The sequence below is a fragment of the Ranitomeya imitator genome, chromosome 2 (genome assembly GCF_032444005.1).
Source record: "Ranitomeya imitator isolate aRanImi1 chromosome 2, aRanImi1.pri, whole genome shotgun sequence".
Lineage (NCBI taxonomy): Eukaryota > Metazoa > Chordata > Amphibia > Anura > Dendrobatidae > Ranitomeya > Ranitomeya imitator.
The window spans coordinates 714,882,555-714,902,506 of record NC_091283.1 but is presented as its reverse complement, the minus strand read 5'-3'; the positions used below and the strand labels follow the sequence as shown (position 1 = coordinate 714,902,506).

Here is a 19,952-nt window from a genome sequence, read left to right as displayed (position 1 = left end):
GTCACAGGCCTCACAGAGGCGATTACTTTGGGCGTGCGGAAAAAGGGCACTACAAGATACACAACTGGTAAAAAGAACCGTGTGATTCTTAACCCTTCTAGACATAATGATCCGTAATGCTATACCCAGGGCCAGAGACTGGGAAAAAGGGAATGCTTCAGCCAGATGGATCCGATGGACCGAGATGGATCCTCAAAGCATGATGCTGAGCCCAAAAGCGCTGTCTTATATGCATAGCAGGCCTTAGGGGGGAGGGACCGCCAAACGATGCTGCGGCCTGGAGCAGGCCCGAAGCCGGGGCCTCAATTTTTCCCCCCTTAGAGCGAGGAGAGCCGGAACCGGAAGTGACTCGCCGGAAGGGGCGGAGCCCCACAGCGCGGTCCGATGGCCGGAAGTCCCAGCTCCAGGAAGCTGCTCCACGCCCGAAGCGGCCAGGCAGAGCCGATGCCTCTGGGGGGACAGCGGCGCTGATCCTAACGCCGCGCGCCGCCGGACCATGCAGCAGCGTAGCTGCGCCACAGCGTCGCTCGACATAACGCCACAGCGCCGGACAACGCCGCAGCGCCACAGATCCAACGCCCCAGCGCCGGATCACGCCGCAGCGCAGCAGTCCCAACGCAGACCATGCACTCCCGGAGGACACAGCCGCCGGACCCCGCAGGTAATGCCAGGAGCCCCCCCATCATACCGCACTATCGAGGGGTAGAACCAATGACGGTGCAGGAACCCTATCTCCATTATCCCCAGGATAAGGAGAGGGACCGTCCACCACCCCAGCTAACACCGCAGGGGTGTAGAATTCAGGGGGGAACACACGGACATCTTATGGGCACCTGTACAGCCTGGAGTCTAGGTACCTCAGGGTGGTCAGGGCTAAGTCCGGTGAAGAATCCCACGTCGCGGGGAAGGATACGTGGAGAAAATCGCACGTACTTGCCCGTTGATGGTTTGGGGAGATCGGACCCTCAAAAAGGTCCGTCGCCCCTTCAATCCAAAGATGTTGAAAAAAATCGGGTCCATCGATCCAGGACCCAGAGATGTGCCTCCTTGAGACACTAAGCATGAACTGGAGTCTCTGGTAGCCAGTGTCAGGGTGTATACGATGGAGGAGGAGCTAATTTTTTTTTTAAGTTTACTTAGTGTCAGCCTCCTGGCGGCAGAAGCATACACCCGCAGTCCTGTGTCCCCCAATGAGGCGAAGGAGAAAGTACTTTTTTTTTCACAAAAAAATTCTTTTAGCCTCAATTTTTTCATTTTCACATTGGCAACAGGATAAAATGGATCCTAAAATGTGTTGGGCAATTTCTCCTGAGTACACCAATACCTCACATGTGGGGGTAAACCACTGTTTGGGCACATGGTAAGGCTCGGAAGGGAAGGAGCGCCATTTGACTTTTTGAATGAAAAATTATTTCCATCGTTAGCGGACACCATGTCGCGTTTGGATAGCTCCTGTGTGCCTAAACATTGGCGCTCCCCCACAAGAGACCCCATTTTGGAAACTAGACCCCCCAAGGAACTTATTTAGATGCATATTGAGCACTTTAAACCCCCAGGTGCTTCACAGAAGTTTATAACGCAGAGCCATGAAAATAAAAAATAATTTTTCTTTCCTCAAAAATGATTTTTTAGCCTGGAATTTCCTATTTTGCCAAGGATAATAGGAGAAATTGGACCCCAAATATTGTTGTCCAGTTTGTCCTGAGTACGCTGATACCCCATATGTGGGGGTAAACCACTGTTTGGGCGCACGGCAGGGCTCGGAAGGGATGGCACGCCATTTGGCTTTTTAAATGGAAAATTAGCTCCAATCATTAGCGGACACCATGTCACGTTTGCAGAGCCCCTGTGTGCCTAAACATTGGAGATCCCCCAGAAATGACCCCATTTTGGAAACTAGACCCCCAAAGGAACTAATCTAGATGTGTGGTGAGGACTTTGAACCCCCAAGTGCTTCACAGAAGTTTATAACGCAGAGCCATGAAAATAAAAAAAAAAAAATTATTTTCTCAAAAATGATCTTTTAGCCTGCAATTTTTTATTTTCCCAAGGGTAACAGGAGAAATTTGACCCCAAAAGTTGTTGTCCAGTTTCTCCTGAGTACGCTGATACCCCATATGTGGGGGTAAACCACTGTTTGGGCACATGCCGAGGCTCGGAAGTGAAGTAGTGACGTTTTGAAATGCAGACTTTGATGGAATGCTCTGTGGGCGTCACGTTGCGTTTGCAGAGCCCCTGATGTGGCTTAACAGTAGAAACCCCCCACAAGTGACCCCATTTTGGAAACTAGACCCCAAAAGGAACTTATCTAGATGTGTGGTGAGCACTTTGAACCCCCAAGCGCTTCATAGAAGTTTATAATGCAGAGCCGTGAAAATAATAAATACGTTTTCTTTCCTCAAAAATTATTTAGCCCAGAATTTTTTATTTTCCCAAGGGTTACAGGAGAAATTGGACCCCAAAAGTTGTTGTCCAGTTTCTCCTGAGTACGCTGATACCCCATGAGTGGGGGTAAACCACTGTTTGGGCACACGTCGGGGCTCAGAAGGGAAGTAGTGACTTTTGAAATGCAGACTTTGATGGAATGGTCTGCGGGTGTCACGTTGCGTTTGCAGAGCCCCTGGTGTGCCTAAACAGTAGAAACCCCCACAAGTGACCCCATTTTAGAAACTAGACCCCCTAAGGAACTTATCTAGATATGTGGTGAGCACTTTGAACCCCCAAGTGCTTCACAGACGTTTACAACGCAGAGCCGTGAAAATAAAAAATCATTTTTCTTTCCTCAAAAATGATGTTTTAGCAAGCATTTTTTTAGATTCACAAGGGTAACAGGAGAAATTGGACCCTAGTAATTGTTGCGCAGTTTGTCCTGAGTATGCTGGTACCCCATATGTGGGGGTAAACCACTGTTTGGGCACACGTCAGGGCTCGGAAGTGAGGGAGCACCATTTGACTTTTTGAATACAAGATTGGCTGGAATCAATGGTGGCGCCATGTTGCGTTTGGAGACCCCTGATGTGCCTAAACAGTGGTAACCCCTCAATTCTAACTCCAACACTAACCCTAACACACCCCTAACCCTAATCCCAACTGTAGCCATAACCCTGATCACAACCCTAACCCCAACACACCCCTAACCCTAATCACAACCCTAATTCCAACCCTAACCCTAAGGCTATGTGCCCACGTTGCGGATTCGTGTGAGATATTTCCGCACCATTTTTGAAAAATCCGCGGGTAAAAGGCACTGCGTTTTACCTGCGGATTTCCAGTGTTTTTTGTGCGGATTTCACCTGCGGATTCCTATTGAGGAACACGGGGGGGGGGGAATCGGAGCGCGGGAGGGGTGGAACGGAGCACGGGGGGGTGGAACGGAGCACCGGGGGGGGGGGGGGGGTGGATCGGAGTGCAGGGGGGGTGATTGGAGCACGGGGGGAGCGGACAAGAGCACGGGGGGGGAGCGGAGCACTGGACGGAGGGGAGCTGGAGCAGTGTACAGGCCAGATCGGGGGGCTGGGGGGGCGATCGGTGGGGTGGGGTGGGGTGGGGGCACATTAGTATTTCCAGCCATGGCCGATGATATTTCAGCATCGGCCATGGCTGGATTGTAATATTTCACCAGTTATAATAGGTGAAATATTACAAAATCGCTCTGATTGGCAGTTTTACTTTCAACAGCCAATCAGAGCGATTGTAGCCACGAGGGGGTGAAGCCACCCCCCCTGGGCTAAACTACCACTCCCCCTGTCCCTGCAGATCGGGTGAAATGGGAGTTAACCCTTTCACCCGATCTGCAGGGACGCGATCTTTCCATGACGCCACATAGGCGTCATGGGTCGGATTGGCACCGACTTTCATGACGCCTACGTGGCGTCATGGGTCGGGAAGGGGTTAAGTCAGCTCAGATAAATGATAATCATTGCAGCCCATTGAATCTTACAGAAGTAGAAGATTATGGGCAGTAATGGATCTGAAAACCTCAAACACATCAGGAAAAGCTCAGAAAACAACTAAAACAACACTTAAAAGCTCAAAAAGTGCCAGAGAAAAGGAGTTTCCTGAAGCGTTTTACGCTTGAAAAATAAACTGTTTTGGCCACCTGAAAAATCTTGTGTACCCCAAGGCTACGTTCACACATTGCATTTTTACAGCCTTTTTTTTCTGCAGACTGATCACTTAGCAGTAATGAAGCTGCTTTAAATAAAAAAAAAAAAATAAAAAAAAAAAATAAAAAACAACATGATCCAGAATTAAAAATTGCAACCAGGAAAAAAAAAAACAAAAATAAGCTTGTACGTACATGAGATTTCTTGAATCACATTGGTTTTGCTAGTACGTACATACTGTATATACACACACATATCAGTACTACCGAAACCAATGAGATTATGTATATTAACAAAAAAAAAAAAAAAACTGCTGTTGCTTTTTTTATTTTACTACTTATTTTTCTGTCAATGGCCCTGTATGAAGAATTTTTTACTACATGGAAAGCTGATATTTTATTGACACCATTTAGGGGTACCATGAAATGTTTTTTTTTTATTGTGTTTTTTTGGGAGGGATCACAAGCAAAAAAAAACCCAAACAAACACTAATTTAGGCATTTAGATTAATTTCTCTTTATGGCATTTACCATAAAAACGAATTAATTTCATAGATCAGATTTTTATATGCATAAAAATATAAATAATTCTTATTTCTTTATTTTTTAACTGGAAAATGTAAGGGAAGGTGAATTCAAGCCTTTACATTTATTTTTTTTATATATTTTTTTTTAAATATAAATGAAAAAAAAGTGACTTTACTTTATCATTTAGCACTTCTTTGAAATCCGCAGCAATTCCGCACAGCTTTTTTTCCCCCATTGAATAACATTGTACTGTACATCACAGTGCGGATCTGCAGCGTTTCTGCACGGAAAAATCCGTCCGCAGCAAATCCGCATCGTGTGCACATAGCCTTAATAGTTCCAAGTTTAAAACATAAAAGACACCTAAAACTGTTGTACACTGGGAATGCAACACTTAAATACTGCTGGCAAAGATTGAGAGCAGCATTTAAAGGGAATCTGTCAGTAAGTTCTTTGCTGCCTCATCTGAGAGCAGCATAATGTAGGAAAAGAGACCCTGATTCCAACGATGTGCCACTTAATTTACTGGTGCAGTAGTTGTGATACAATTAATGTTTTTAGATATAGCAGAGCTCAGAAAGCTAACTAGCCCACACCACATCCTTCTGTGTACGTGTACACTGTCTATTGACAGTAAGCTTCTACTCAGTGCTTGGGACATATTTGGACCAGGATGCACACAAGCTGTAGTCCTGTAGTGTTATCCTCCTGCTGATAAAACACACATTGTATTGAAACAACAGCATACAGCCTTATAAGTAGCACATAGCTGGAATCAGTGCCTCAGCTCATACCTTCTGCTGCCCTCGGATTAAATAGCAAAAGGTTGATGACAGATTCCCTTTTAGCAGTAGAAGAATTGATCAGAGCCAGCTCAGGTTGCTGCTGTTACAGCCAGTTTGGAGCAGGCTCAGCTCCTGGGCCTGCTCCATACACCTACAACTGAAGTACTATTACATCACACATCAAGAAACAGTTAAACACTCGACTGTTTGGGGTACAATATAGCCAAATTTGTTGCGGATACATATACATTGTCACACAAATAATAGAAATTCTCTTACATGGCCTTCTCAATGGCACCAATTTCATTAGACATCCCCAATCCATAATAACACAGTGCTCCCAAACCAACCACAGCACTTCCGGCCACAATTAGTCTTCCCGTTGCATCAACTGAAGCAAAGAAAAAAAAAGAAGATATTAATATTGTATTGCTAAAAAAAATTATTATTAATATTGTATTGCCATGTATTGGGTGGTAATTTTGGATAATGTCAAGATTACCTAAAATCCCTAAGGCTACGTTCACATGCACTCTGAAAGCAGGATTTTTTACTGCCAAATGTCTGTTCTGTGTTGTATTTTGGGTGCGGATCACACATGAACTTTGTCTACTGTAAGGGCTCAGCTCACCTGCGAGAAACTCCGATGAGTCTCACAATACCCGACACTGCTCCCCGCACACAGGAGCGGAGCGTGCGGCTGCATGTAAACCTACGCGGCCGCACGCTTCGATCTGAGCGCCGGGTATTAACATGCGAGACTCATCTGAGTTTCTCGCACTTGAGTATGAGCCCTAAAATGTTAAATAAAGGTAGTTTCAGTCACCAAAACTGTTGGAAAAATAAATAAAAGAAAAACACACTGAAAACGCTGCATTTGTGCACTCATTTCTTTCTAAGGGTATGTTTCCATGTTCAGGAAACGCGTTTTTGACGCAGTGTCAAACACACAGCGTCCAGATGTTACAACATAGTGGAAATCCCGTCTCCATTATGCAGTAAAAGACGCATGCGGCAGACCCGCGAAAGATGCACATGCGGCGCATCTTTTAAGAACGCAGCATGTCCTTACAATGCTGAAACAACGCAAGGACAGCGCAGGTGACCTGCCAGTGACCTCAGGTGCAGATTTGGTCAGGATTTTACCTGCATAAGATTCTGACCAAATCCTGAACGTGGAAACATACCCCTAAGGGTACCGTCACACAGTGCCATTTCGATCGCTACAACGGTACGATTCGTGACGTTCCAGCGATATCGTTACGATATCGCTGTGTCAGACACGCAGCAGCGATCCTGCTGAGAATCGTACATCGTAGCAGATCGTTTAGAACTTTCTTTCGTCGCTGGATCTCCCGCTGGCATCGCTAGATCGGTGTGTGTGACACCCATCTAGCGATGCGATCTAGCGATGCGTTCGCTTGTAACCAGGGTAAACATCGGGTTACTAAGCGCAGGGCCGCGCTTAGTAACCCGATGTTTACCCTGGTTACAAGCGTAAAACTAAAAAAAAAACAAACAGCACATACTTACATTCTGGTGTCCGTCAGGTCCCTTGCCGTCTGCTTCCCGCACTCAGTGACTGCCGGCCGTAAAGTGAAAGCAGAGCACAGCTTTCACTTTCACTTTACGGCCGGCAGTCAGTGAGTGCGGGAAGCAGACGGCAAGGGACCTGACGGACACCAGAATGTAAGTATGTGCTGTTTGTTTTTTTTTACGCTGGTAACCAGGGTAAACATCGGGTTACTAAGCGCGGTCTTGCGCTTAGTAACCCGATGTTTACCCTGGTTACCCGGGGACCTCGGCATCGTTGGTCGCTGGAGAGCTGTCTGTGTGACAGCTCCCCAGTGACCACACTACGATTTACCTACGATCACGGCCAGGTCATATCGCTGGTCGTGATCGTAGGTAAATCGTATAGTGTGACGGTACCCTTCGGGTAAAAAATGCTGCAATAACATTGAAAGAATTGACAAGCCGCAGGTTTCAAAAACTATACAGTTGTCAAATTCAGTCAGGGAAAATAAAAAGCTTTTGCTTGCACTATAAAATGCAGCTTACACAAAAAAAATAATGACAAAAAGAAAAAGAAAACGTAGCAAAAACGCTATATGTGAACACAGCCTGAGCCATACGTATAATACTTACAACGTGCAGCTGTTCCCATGGAAGGTTCAAATGCGGCTTCTTTAATTTCTTCTCGTGCCGTCTTTGCGCGACGAATGCCAAATCTAGTTTTCGTGGAATAGCCCTGTTTTAGTCAAATATACAATGAGAAATCACAAGAAGAACGTTGCATATCTACATACATTTCAGCATAAGGTTATGTGCAGACGTTCAGGATTTGAAGCAGAGATTTCTGCACTACTTTGGCAGGAAAAACGCTGAATGAAATATGTGCATTCTTTGCGGATTCTTCCCCTTTCAATATGGGTGGAATCGGCAGCAAAAACGCTGAAAGAATTGACCTGCTGCTGATTAAACCTGCTGCCAATCTGCAAGGAAAACATAAGCAACGTGTGCACGAGACTTCAGGATTCTAGATAACTTTCCTAGCACTAGGAAATCCTTCAGGTTTTGAGACAAAACTGCACAGAAGATACGCAACATGTGCACAGACCCCAACGAATAGACTTACTAATTTCAGAGAAAACTAGAACATAAAACCTAGTCAAGAGTAACTTATGGCCTCCCTGGCCCTAATGTGTGTGACAACATAGGTTTTATAGAAACCGTGAATGAAGTAAAGGGGGAAAAAAAGCCCATGCATAGCCATGGTTATCAGACCTATCCTGCCCGTATGTCCTATCCAGGTATGAGCTACTACTCAGGTACCCTCCATTAAGGCACGATGCCCATGATCTGGAATTAGAGTGTATGTTCACTGTGTCCAAATTGCCTTCTTCTGAAAGCAGGTAAAGCTGAATGTGTTCACTGCACCGTGTGGATTTATCGGATCCAACACATTTCTATTGCTGTAATAGAAAATTGACATGCTGCAGTCTGGAGAGACGCACTGCATGTCAGTGTCCGCAGGTGACTATGCATGCATAGTGGACATGGGATTTCTAGAAATATTATCCACCATGCTGTCACAGTTGACCACTGCTATTTAATGCTGCATAAATACACAACGTCAAAACCACAGCAGCTCCTGATTGTTGGCACACTCCCTTAGGGCTCCTTTCCACTTGCGAGAAACACATCCGTGTCTCGCATGTGAAAACCAAGCTCTGGCACCGGCACTCCAGAGCGGAGCGTGCAGCCGCATAGCAACACACGGAGCTGAACGCTCCGCTCCCAAGTGCCGGCGCCAGAGCTTGGTTTTCACATGCAAGACACGGACGTGTTTCTCGCAAGTGGAAAGGAGCCCTTAGGGTCAGAATGGAGAGTTAATAAGATTTTCACACTGAGTTTTTTTTTTGTTTTTTTTTTTTTAAATGTGCCAGATAATTTCGATTTATTTCAATGGGAAACCTAGACTGCTCTTTATAAAGAGAGGTTCTTTGGGAGTTTTTCTAACAAGGTTTTGAAGACCTCACAAATAGGGGGTGGGGTGGGAGAAGGGATATTGTTTCTCTAATGTTGATTTCTTCCCAAGGTTGACACTGTCAAGTCAAAAAGCTATGTGGGGGGGGCGGGCTCAGATGAAGAGGAAAAAAAAAACTGCATCAGATCTGAAAACCTCACAAAAAAACCTCAATGGATTTGTAAACTTAAAAAAAAACAAACAAACAAACAAAAAAAAAAAAACACTGTGTGGACATTACATCAGAGGCTTGTTACATTTTTTTTTCTCACTGTAGCATTATAGTGTAGACTGGGATACAAAGTTAAAACACTGTTCACACAATGACCAAAATAAGACGCATTTTAAATGCATACAATTTTCTTAAATTAAATCGGCAAAACCGTACAGCGTCAGTCTTTGCAAAGTGAGGGTACAGCACCATGCGTGAAATGAGCACCGTACAGCCCATCCTGGTTATGGCGTGAGCTGCAGACCTCTGCTGCAGTAACTGGTGGCAGGATGATAGCCGACTATTAGGAATCTCGTTTAAGTTCTAATTCCCATCTCAACAATGCTCCTAGAGTGACTTAATGGGGGGGGAGTCCACAACTGGACAACCTCTCCAGGGATCATTACCTGCTGTTCGTTTTTAAAACCAAGAGAGGTTCCCAACAGGAGGAACCTTCTCTTAAAAGTCATGGCCATATAAAGCCACCGTGAGCAGTCCTGGAGAAGGGCCACGATTAGTTACCTGGTTAGGCTGTGAAGGCCACTGGTGAGTTTTTATAGTGGTATTTCGCAAAGCCGGGGAAGGCTGGATCAGCGCTGGGCGGACGAGCGTGGGGACGCTCCTCAGGCAGGCTAGCCTCGTGGCAAACATCTTGTGCTGCGGTGTGTAGAGGCTTTACAAGATGAACCTGTCAGTGACACAGATGGAAACATTTAAAACATACATTCACAATGTCATCATACATGGCAAGAGCAATATGCATTATTGTAGGTGGAAAAATGGATGTCGAGAAACCATTCAATGTTGTTGCAGAGATGTGGCGCGCACAAAGTATGCTGCATCAGTGTCATCACTGGTACAAGGGTGTGGAGGTACCGCAAACTCAGCTGGGTTCACATTGAATTAATGCAGTCCGTTAACGCTGCCATTAACCCCTATTATCGGGCGCATCGCCAATGCATGCCATCGCTAGCGATGTGCCGTCATTCAGTGACGGAGCCTCGGACGCAGGCTGCATGGTCTGAGGCTCCGTCAGAGGCAGGCAGGCACACAGACAGGCACACAGAGGCAGGCAGGCACAGAGGCAGGCAGACACACAGAGGCAGACACAGAATCAGGCAGGCAGACGCACACGGACAGACACGCAGTCATACACACACAGGCCGGCAGGCACACAGACGCAGGCAGACACAGAAGCAGGCAGGCACACAGACGCAGGCAGGCACACATACACGCAGACAGCGCAGCTGCAGTTATATTCAGTCTTTCATGTATCTGGAGGAATAATTGGCTTTTTCCGTGTGAGGGTTTTGCTCCCACTAGTGAGGGCAGCGCGGCTAAATACCTGTTGTGGGCAGACATATATCTGTATACAGCAGCGTGTACACACACATACGGGGAGCACAGCTAGTGTGTGTATGACACGTATACCCATAAGTCACACACCCCCGGTATCACCAGGTCACTCACCGCCGGCCCCGCAGCTCTGTCTGCAGCACACACGCAGTTACCTCTGATGTAAGCGCTCAGTAACTTTCCCGAACCTTCCCCGCGGCTGTCGTCACCGCGCAGAGCACACCGGGTAATGAAGTTCTAGACGTCCTGTTACGGCCGCGATGATATGAGATAAACTACAATTCCCATGAGTCCCATAAGTCGTACGTACGCTCGAAACGTTAAGGTCACGCTGATCATAAGACGGTTACGTAGTCCGCCCTTTTGAGCAGAGGTTGCGTCTAGAGCGGAGTTGATTTATTGAGGACCTCCCTGACAGCGGAGCTCGGTGCTGAGGAGACGAGGATGGAGGTGCTGGACGGCTCAGCACTGAGGCCACTATGGAGTAGATTCCAGGAGCTCCTCACACATTGTATTCTATTGGCCTCATCTGGATTCTTAATGCTTTTTTAGAGAATACTCAAATTTTTGATGGAGCAAACATCCACATTGATACATTATTATTTTTATGTATTTTTATACAGCAATTTTTTTTCCTGCGCTGATTGTTCACCTTTGCCAGAATGTGACTTTTCCCATGTGTTCACCTGTCCTGCCCGCACTAGCGACATTTTGAAGAGTGGGCGGAGCTTTGTGGGGAGAGGCCTTAGGCCCGTTTCACACTTCCGTCTCTTTTCCCGTCACAATGCGTCATTTTGTGAAAAAAACGGATCCAGCAAATGCTTCTGCTGGATCCGTTTTTTTCTCATAGATTATATTAGCGACGGATTGTTTCGGATGGTCTTCCGTTTCAGCCGTCGTGCACTGGATCCGGCGTAAAATCTCTGTCCGTCGGGCGGAGACAACGCACAAAGGAACGTTTTTTGTGCACGTCGGAAAATTGCTCAGCGACGCATCCTGCACCGTCCGTCATTGGCTATAATGGAAGCCTATGGGCGCAGGATCCGTCGCTGACCGTCAAAAGCAGGAATCCAGCGATGGGTTCCGTCTTTTGAAACTGAGCACGAGAGGAAGAATTTCCAGTTAGAGAAATTCTCGCTCGCTCGCTCGCTCTCTCTTTTACTATTGATGCTGCCTCTGCAGCATCAATAGTAAAAAAGATATATTAAAAACAATAAAAAATCTTGATATTCTTACCTTCCGGCGTCCCTTGCAACCTTCCCGATGCTCGTGACGCTCGCGATGCTCCCGTTCCCAGTAATGCATCGCGGAAATGACCCCAGATGACGTAGCGGTGTCGCGAGCATCGGGAAGGCTGCAGGTGATGCAGGAAGGTAAAAATAACACTTTATTTTTTTTTAAATTATTTTAAATTTTATTTTATTATTTTGTGTTGTGTATGCGTTTTCACAGCGGAAAACCGCTGCGAAGATGCATACACAACAGGTGCACATAGCCTCGACGGGTCAATCAAAAAAACGGACCCAGTGCACCCATTTTTTACAATCTGCACAGGATCCGTCTTTTCTACATTTTGACGGATACTGTACAGATTGTAAAAATGGAAGTGTGAATGAAGCCGAAGGCCTCTTTCACACTTCCATTTTTTACAATCAGTCACAATCCGTCAAAATGTTGAAAAGACGGATCCTGTGCAGATTGTAAAAACGGATGCACTGGGTCCATTTTTTTGACGGATCCGTAGCGTTTTCCAAGCGATCTGTAGCATCGCTTGGAAAACTGATTGACAGGTTGGTCACACTTGTCAAACATAGTGTTTGACAAGTGCGACCAACTTTTTACTATTGATGCTGCCTATGCAGCATCAATAGTAAAAAGATAATGTTAAAAAAGAAAATCTTGATATCCTCACCTTCCGGCGGCCCCCGCAGCCTTCCCGATGCTCCTGTTCCCAGTAATGCCTTGTGAAATGACCCGATGACGTAGCAGTCTCGCAAGACCACTACATCATCACAGGTCATTCTCGCAATGTATTACTGGAAACAGGAGCATCGGGAAGGCTGCGAGGGACACCGGAAGGTAAGATTATCAAGATTTTTTATTATTTTTAACATATCTTTTTACTATTGATGCGCATAGGCAGCATCAATAGTAAAAAGAGAGAGCGAGAGAGAATTTCCCTGACTGGAACTTCTTCCACGCATGCTCAGTTTCAAAAGACGGCATCCGTCGCTGGATTCCTGCTTTTGACACACAGCGACGGATCCTGCATCTATAGGCTTCCATTATAGCCAATGATGGATGGTGCAGGATCCGTCGCTGTGCGATTTTCCGACGTTCACAAAAAACATTTCTATGTGCGTTGTCTCCGCCCGACGGACAGCGATTTTACGACGGATCCAGTGCATGGCAGATGAAACGGAAGGCCATCCGTCACTAATACAAGTCTATGAGAAAAAAACGGATCCAGCAAAAACATTTGCTGGATCCATTTTTTCAGAAAACGACGCATTGTGACGGAAAAAAAAAAGACGGAAGTGTGAAAGAGGCCTAAGGCCTCTTTCACACTTCCGTCGGTACGGGTCCATCGCAATGCGTCGGGCCGACGGACGTGAATTTTGCACGACGTGGGCAGTGGATGCAGTTTTTCGACGCATCCGCTGCCCAGTCTGCAGTCTGAGGAGGAGGGGGCGGAGTTTCGGCAGCGCATGTGTGGTCGAAAAATGGCGGACGCGACAGACAAAAAAACCATTACATTGAACTTTTTTTGTGACGACGGTCCGCCAAAACACGACGGATCCGTCGCACGACGGACGCGATGTGTGGCAATCCGTCGCTAATAAGTTTTTGGGCAAAAAACGCATCCTGTGAGCACATTTGCAGGATCCATTTTTTGCCCTAAACGATGGATTGCGACGGATTGCAAAAAACACTAGTGTGAAAGTAGCCTAAAAGACCTCAACCGACAGACATCATAAAGGAGTGCAGCCGACAGTAATCATAAAAGAGCGCAGCTGACAGACATCATAAGTTACAGCACATAAGTAACAAATTATTACAGAAATGAAATGTCTGGTGTCACTGGAGAACATTTCTGTTGTAATTTATGCAGCTTTTGTAATGTAAATTATGATGAATGTGCCTAAACAGTTGAAACCCCTCACAAGTGGCCTCAGTTTGGAAACTAGATCCCTCAGGGAACTTATCTAGATTTGTGGTGAGCACCTTGAACCTCCATATGCTTCACAGAAGTTTGTAACTTGAGCCGTGAAAATAAAAAATCACATTTTTTCCACAGAAATGTTCCTTTAGCCCCAATTTTTTATGTTCACAAGGGTAACAGGAGAAATTGCACCATAGAGTTTGTTGTGAAATTTCTCCTGAACACGCTGATGCCCCATATGTGGAGGAAATCTACTGTTTGGGTGTACAAAAAGACTTGGAAGGTAAAGAGAACTATTTGACTTTTTGAATGCAAAATTTTCTGGAATCAGTAGACGCCAGTTTGGAGAGCCGTTGCTGTTCCTATAGAGTGGAAACTCCTCACAAAAGACCTCATTTTAGAAACTAGACCCCTCAAGGAACTTGGCTTCATATAAGTTCATAACGTTGAGCTGCGAAAATAAAACAAAAAAAAATAAATTTTCCCCACAAAAATGTTTTTAGCCCCAATTTTTTTTAATTTTCACAAGGGTAACCCCAAAATGTGTTTGGAATTTCTCCTGAGTACAACAATACCTCATAAGTATGGAGTGACGTTTAGGAACGCAGATTATGATAGATGCTCTGCTGGTGTCATGTGGCGTTTGGAGAGCCCCTGATGTACCTAAACAGTGGAAACCTCTCACAAATGGCAACATTTTGGAAACTAGACCCCTCAGGGATTTTGTCTAGATGTGTGGTGAGCACCTTGAACCCTAGGTGCTTCACAGAAGTTAATAATGCTGAGCCATAAAAATAAAAAAAATCAAATTTTTCCCACAAAAATGTTCTTTTAGGCTATGTTCACACGTTCCTGATTTCCCTCCTTTTTTTTCAGGACTAAAAACCGCAGCTCTTGGCAGAAAACGCAGGTCCTTTTTTTGGTGCGTTTTTTGGTGCGTGTTTTGGTGCGTTTTTTGATGCATTTTTTGATGCGTTTTCTATGCAGAGTCTGTGTGTTTTCTAGGAAGTTTTTTAGGGTTAAAATGGCTGAAAATACCCTAACCCTACCCCTAACCCTAACCCTACCCCTAACCCTAACCCTATTCTAACCTTAGTGAAAAAAAAAAAAAAAAATTCTTAATTTTTTTATTGTCCCTACCTATGGGGGTGACAAAGGGTAAGGTCATTTACTATTTTTTTTATTTTGATCACTGAGATAGGTTATATCTCAGTGATCAAAATGCACTTTGGAACGAATCTGCCGCCACTGCGCATGCGCCCGCCATTTTGCAAAATGGCGGCGCCCAGGGAGAAGACGGCCGGACGGACACCGGGAGGCCGGGTAAGTATAAGGGGGGGAGATGAGGGTACGGGGGGCGTCGGAGCATGGGGGGGTGGCATCGGAGCACGGGGGGGTGGCATCGGAGCATGGGGGGGTGGCATCGGGGCACGGGGGGGGCAGCCACACTACAGCGGTTCTGCACCACAAACCGCAGAAAACCCGCAGATATTTTTTTCATCTGCGGGTTTTACTGCGGGTTTGACCTCACAATGGAGGTCAATGGGTGCAGAACCGCTGCAGTTCCGCAAAAAGAAGTGACATGGTACTTCTTTTTTACCGCGGCTATTCAGCGCGGCTTTTTTCGCGATTTTCCGCAATGTGGGCACAGCAGTTCCTGTTTTCCATAGGGTACATTGTAATGTACCCTGCATGGAAAACAGCTGCGGACCCGCAGCGGGAAAATCGCGGCGATTCCGCATGAAAAAAAGGATGGTGTGAACATGGCCTTAGCCTCAAATGTTTTATTTTCTCAGGTTTAGAGAGAAAATGGACCCCAAAATGTGTTGTACAATATCTCCTCTAAGTACAGCAATACCCCATATGTGGTCGAAAACTACTTTTGAGGCACCGTTAATAAGAAACAAGTACTGGACGCAGCAGTAGATATACATCCAACTAAAATAAATCAATGTACGAGTTATGTAATAAGTGGTATACATCTGCTGAGTGGATGAATGGTGGACCATTTGGAAGATTAGTGGAACCCAAGAAAAGAAAAGCCGAACATGTGGTAAAAAAACAATATGGGACAAGAAAGTACGGTATATAAAGATAAAATACCTTTATTGACAAAGTGGTAAAGGGTAGCACTGCACCATAAAATATCAAAAAAATATAAATATAATAAAATATATTAAAAGGCCAACTCCAGGGTAACCGATAGATTTAATGTACTGTATAATGAATCAATTTAAATATATACCATAAAGTGCTATGTGCTACAATGTGCACACAAATATGACCCTGTGTATATATCTATAATATAACGCTGGGAGCGTCACTCTGTCCGAAGCCTCTATAGACTGCGCAAGCGCAAGCGCCGGCGCAGTCTGGGCCTCAGAGCGACGCTCCCGGGAGATCGCGGTGTGCGTTCACACTGAACACACACCGCGATCTCCACCGCAGAAGCAGGGACCGCCAGGAGGGTGAGTATCGGCCTATATTCACCTGTCCCCGTTCCATCGCTGAGCGGCGCCATCTTCCCGGTCTTCGGTCTGTGGCCTTCAGTTCAGAGGGCGCGATGACGCGCTTAATGCGTGCCGGCGCCGCCCTCTGACTGAACAGTCACAGCCAGGAGACCGGGAAGATGGCGGCGCTCAGCGATGGAACGCAGGACAGGTGAGTATAGTAAGTGCTGAGGGGGCCTGAGCTGGCGGCGATACCGGCACCTGACCCCCACAGCGCGCCGGTGTCCCCGCCTGCTCAGGCCCCCCAGCACTCGGCGCCGAGCGGGTCAGAGGCAGTATGGGGACGCAGGATGGAGCAGCACATAAGGATGGGGACGCAGGATGGAGCAGCACATAAGGATGGGGACGCAGGATGGAGCAGGACATAAGGATGGGGACGCAGGATGGAGCAGGACATAAGGATGGGGACGCAGGATGGAGCAGCACATAAGGATGGGGACGCAGGATGGAGCAGCACATAACAGTATGGGGACGCAGGATGGAGCAGGACATAAGGATGGGGACGCAGGATGGAGCAGCACATAAGGATGGGGACGCAGGATGGAGCAGCACATAAGGATGGGGACGCAGGATGGAGCAGCACATAAGGATGGGGACGCAGGATGGAGCAGCACATAAGGATGGGGACGCAGGATGGAGCAGCACATAAGGATGGGGACGCAGGATGGAGCAGCACATAAGGATGGGGACGCAGGATGCAGCAGCACATAAGGATGGGGACGCAGGATGGAGCAGCACATAAGGATGGGGACGCAGGATGGAGCAGCACATAAGGATGGGGACGCAGGATGCAGCAGCACATAAGGATGGGGACGCAGGATGGAGCAGCACATAAGGATGGGGACGCAGGATGGAGCAGGACATAAGGATGGGGACGCAGGATGGAGCAGCACATAAGGATGGGGACGCAGGTTGCAGCAGCACATAAGGATGGGGACGCAGGATGGAGCAGCACATAAGGATGGGGACGCAGGATGGAGCAGGACATAAGGATGGGGACGCAGGATGGAGCAGCACATAAGGATGGGGACGCAGGATGCAGCAGCACATAAGGATGGGGACGCAGGATGGAGCAGCACATAAGGATGGGGACGCAGGATGGAGCAGGACATAAGGATGGGGACGCAGGATGGAGCAGCACATAAGGATGGGGACGCAGGATGCAGCAGCACATAAGGATGGGGACGCAGGATGGAGCAGCACATAAGGATGGGGACGCAGGATGGAGCAGGACATAAGGATGGGGACGCAGGATGGAGCAGCACATAAGGATGGGGACGCAGGATGGAGCAGCACATAAGGATGGGGACGCAGGATGGAGCAGAACATAAGGATGGGGACGCAGGATGGAGCAGCACATAAGGATGGGGACGCAGGGTGGAGCAGCACATAAGGATGGGGACGCAGGATGGAGCAGCACATAACAGTATGGGGACGCAGGATGGAGCAGGACATAAGGATGGGGACGCAGGATGGAGCAGCACATAAGGATGGGGACGCAGGAGGGTGAGTATCGGCCTATATTCACCTGTCCCCGTTCCATCGCTGAGCGGCGCCATCTTCCCGGTCTTCGGTCTGTGGCCTTCAGTTCAGAGGGCGCGATGACGCGCTTAATGCACGCCGGCGCCGCCCTCTGACTGAACAGTCACAGCCAGGAGACCGGGAAGATGGCGGCGCTCAGCGATGGAACGCAGGACAGGTGAGTATAGTAAGTGCTGGGGGGGCCTGAGCTGGCGGCGATACCGGCACCTGACCCCCACAGCGCGCCGGTGTCCCCGCCTGCTCAGGCCCCCCAGCACTCGGCGCCGAGCGGGTCAGAGGCAGTATGGGGACGCAGGATGGAGCAGCACATAAGGATGGGGACGCAGGATGGAGCAGCACATAAGGATGGGGACGCAGGATGGAGCAGCACATAACAGTATGGGGACGCAGGATGGAGCAGGACATAAGGATGGGGACGCAGGATGGAGCAGCACATAAGGATGGGGACGCAGGATGGAGCAGCACATAAGGATGGGGACGCAGGATGGAGCAGCACATAAGGATGGGGACGCAGGATGGAGCAGCACATAAGGATGGGGACGCAGGATGGAGCAGCACATAAGGATGGGGACGCAGGATGGAGCAGCACATAAGGATGGGGACGCAGGATGGAGCAGCACATAAGGATGGGGACGCAGGATGCAGCAGCACATAAGGATGGGGACACAGGATGGAGCAGCACATAAGGATGGGGACGCAGGATGGAGCAGCACATAAGGATGGGGACGCAGGATGCAGCAGCACATAAGGATGGGGACGCAGGATGGAGCAGCACATAAGGATGGGGACGCAGGATGGAGCAGGACATATGAATGGGGACGCAGGATGGAGCAGCACATAAGGATGGGGACGCAGGTTGCAGCAGCACATAAGGATGGGGACGCAGGATGGAGCAGCACATAAGGATGGGGACGCAGGATGGAGCAGGACATAAGGATGGGGACGCAGGATGGAGCAGCACATAAGGATGGGGACGCAGGATGCAGCAGCACATAAGGATGGGGACGCAGGATGGAGCAGCACATAAGGATGGGGACGCAGGATGGAGCAGGACATAAGGATGGGGACGCAGGATGGAGCAGCACATAAGGATGGGGACGCAGGATGCAGCAGCACATAAGGATGGGGACGCAGGATGGAGCAGCACATAAGGATGGGGACGCAGGATGGAGCAGGACATAAGGATGGGGACGCAGGATGGAGCAGCACATAAGGATGGGGAAGCAGGATGGAGCAGCACATAAGGATGGGGACGCAGGATGGAGCAGAACATAAGGATGGGGACGCAGGATGGAGCAGCACATAAGGATGGGGACGCAGGATGGAGCAGCACATAAGGATGGGGACGCAGGATGGAGCAGCACATAACAGTATGGGGACGCAGGATGGAGCAGGACATAAGGATGGGGACGCAGGATGGAGCAGCACATAAGGATGGGGACGCAGGATGGAGCAGCACATAAGGATGGGGACGCAGGATGGAGCAGCACATAAGGATGGGGACGCAGGATGGAGCAGCACATAAGGATGGGGACGCAGGATGGAGCAGGACATAAGGATGGGGACGCAGGATGGAGCAGGACATAAGGATGGGGACGCAGGATGGAGCAGCACATAAGGATGGGGACGCAGGATGGAGCAGCACATAACAGTATGGGGACGCAGGATGGAGCAGGACATAAGGATGGGGACGCAGGATGGAGCAGCACATAAGGATGGGGACGCAGGATGGAGCAGCACATAAGGATGGGGACGCAGGATGGAGCAGCACATAAGGATGGGGACGCAGGATGGAGCAGCACATAAGGATGGGGACGCAGGATGGAGCAGCACATAAGGATGGGGACGCAGGATGGAGCAGCACATAAGGATGGGGACGCAGGATGGAGCAGCACATAAGGATGGGGACGCAGGATGCAGCAGCACATAAGGATGGGGACGCAGGATGGAGCAGCACATAAGGATGGGGACGCAGGATGGAGCAGCACATAAGGATGGGGACGCAGGATGCAGCAGCACATAAGGATGGGGACGCAGGATGGAGCAGCACATAAGGATGGGGACGCAGGATGGAGCAGGACATAAGGATGGGGACGCAGGATGGGAGCAGCGCATCACAGGATGGGAGCAGCGCATGACAGGATGGGGACGCAGGATGGGAGCAGCGCATGACAGGATGGGGTCGCAGGATGGGAGCAGCGCATGACAGGAAAGGGAACGCAG

At 48.3% G+C, this 19,952-nt stretch overlaps 1 protein-coding gene across 1 annotated transcript in view; it reads right to left on the bottom strand.

Moving 5' to 3' along the window:
- GHITM (growth hormone inducible transmembrane protein) overlaps positions 1-10,763 on the bottom strand; it is a 29,920-nt gene extending 19,157 nt beyond the window's left edge. The window contains exons 1-4 of the mRNA XM_069753135.1: positions 10,629-10,763; positions 9,681-9,846; positions 7,567-7,669; positions 5,698-5,809 (exon numbers count right to left, since the gene is read on the bottom strand). Of these exons, the coding sequence (XP_069609236.1) occupies positions 5,698-5,809; positions 7,567-7,669; positions 9,681-9,809 (344 nt within the window). The 5' untranslated portion in view covers positions 9,810-9,846; positions 10,629-10,763. The remainder of the gene's footprint in view (positions 1-5,697; positions 5,810-7,566; positions 7,670-9,680; positions 9,847-10,628) is intronic.
- Between the last annotated feature and the right edge of the window lie 9,189 nt (positions 10,764-19,952).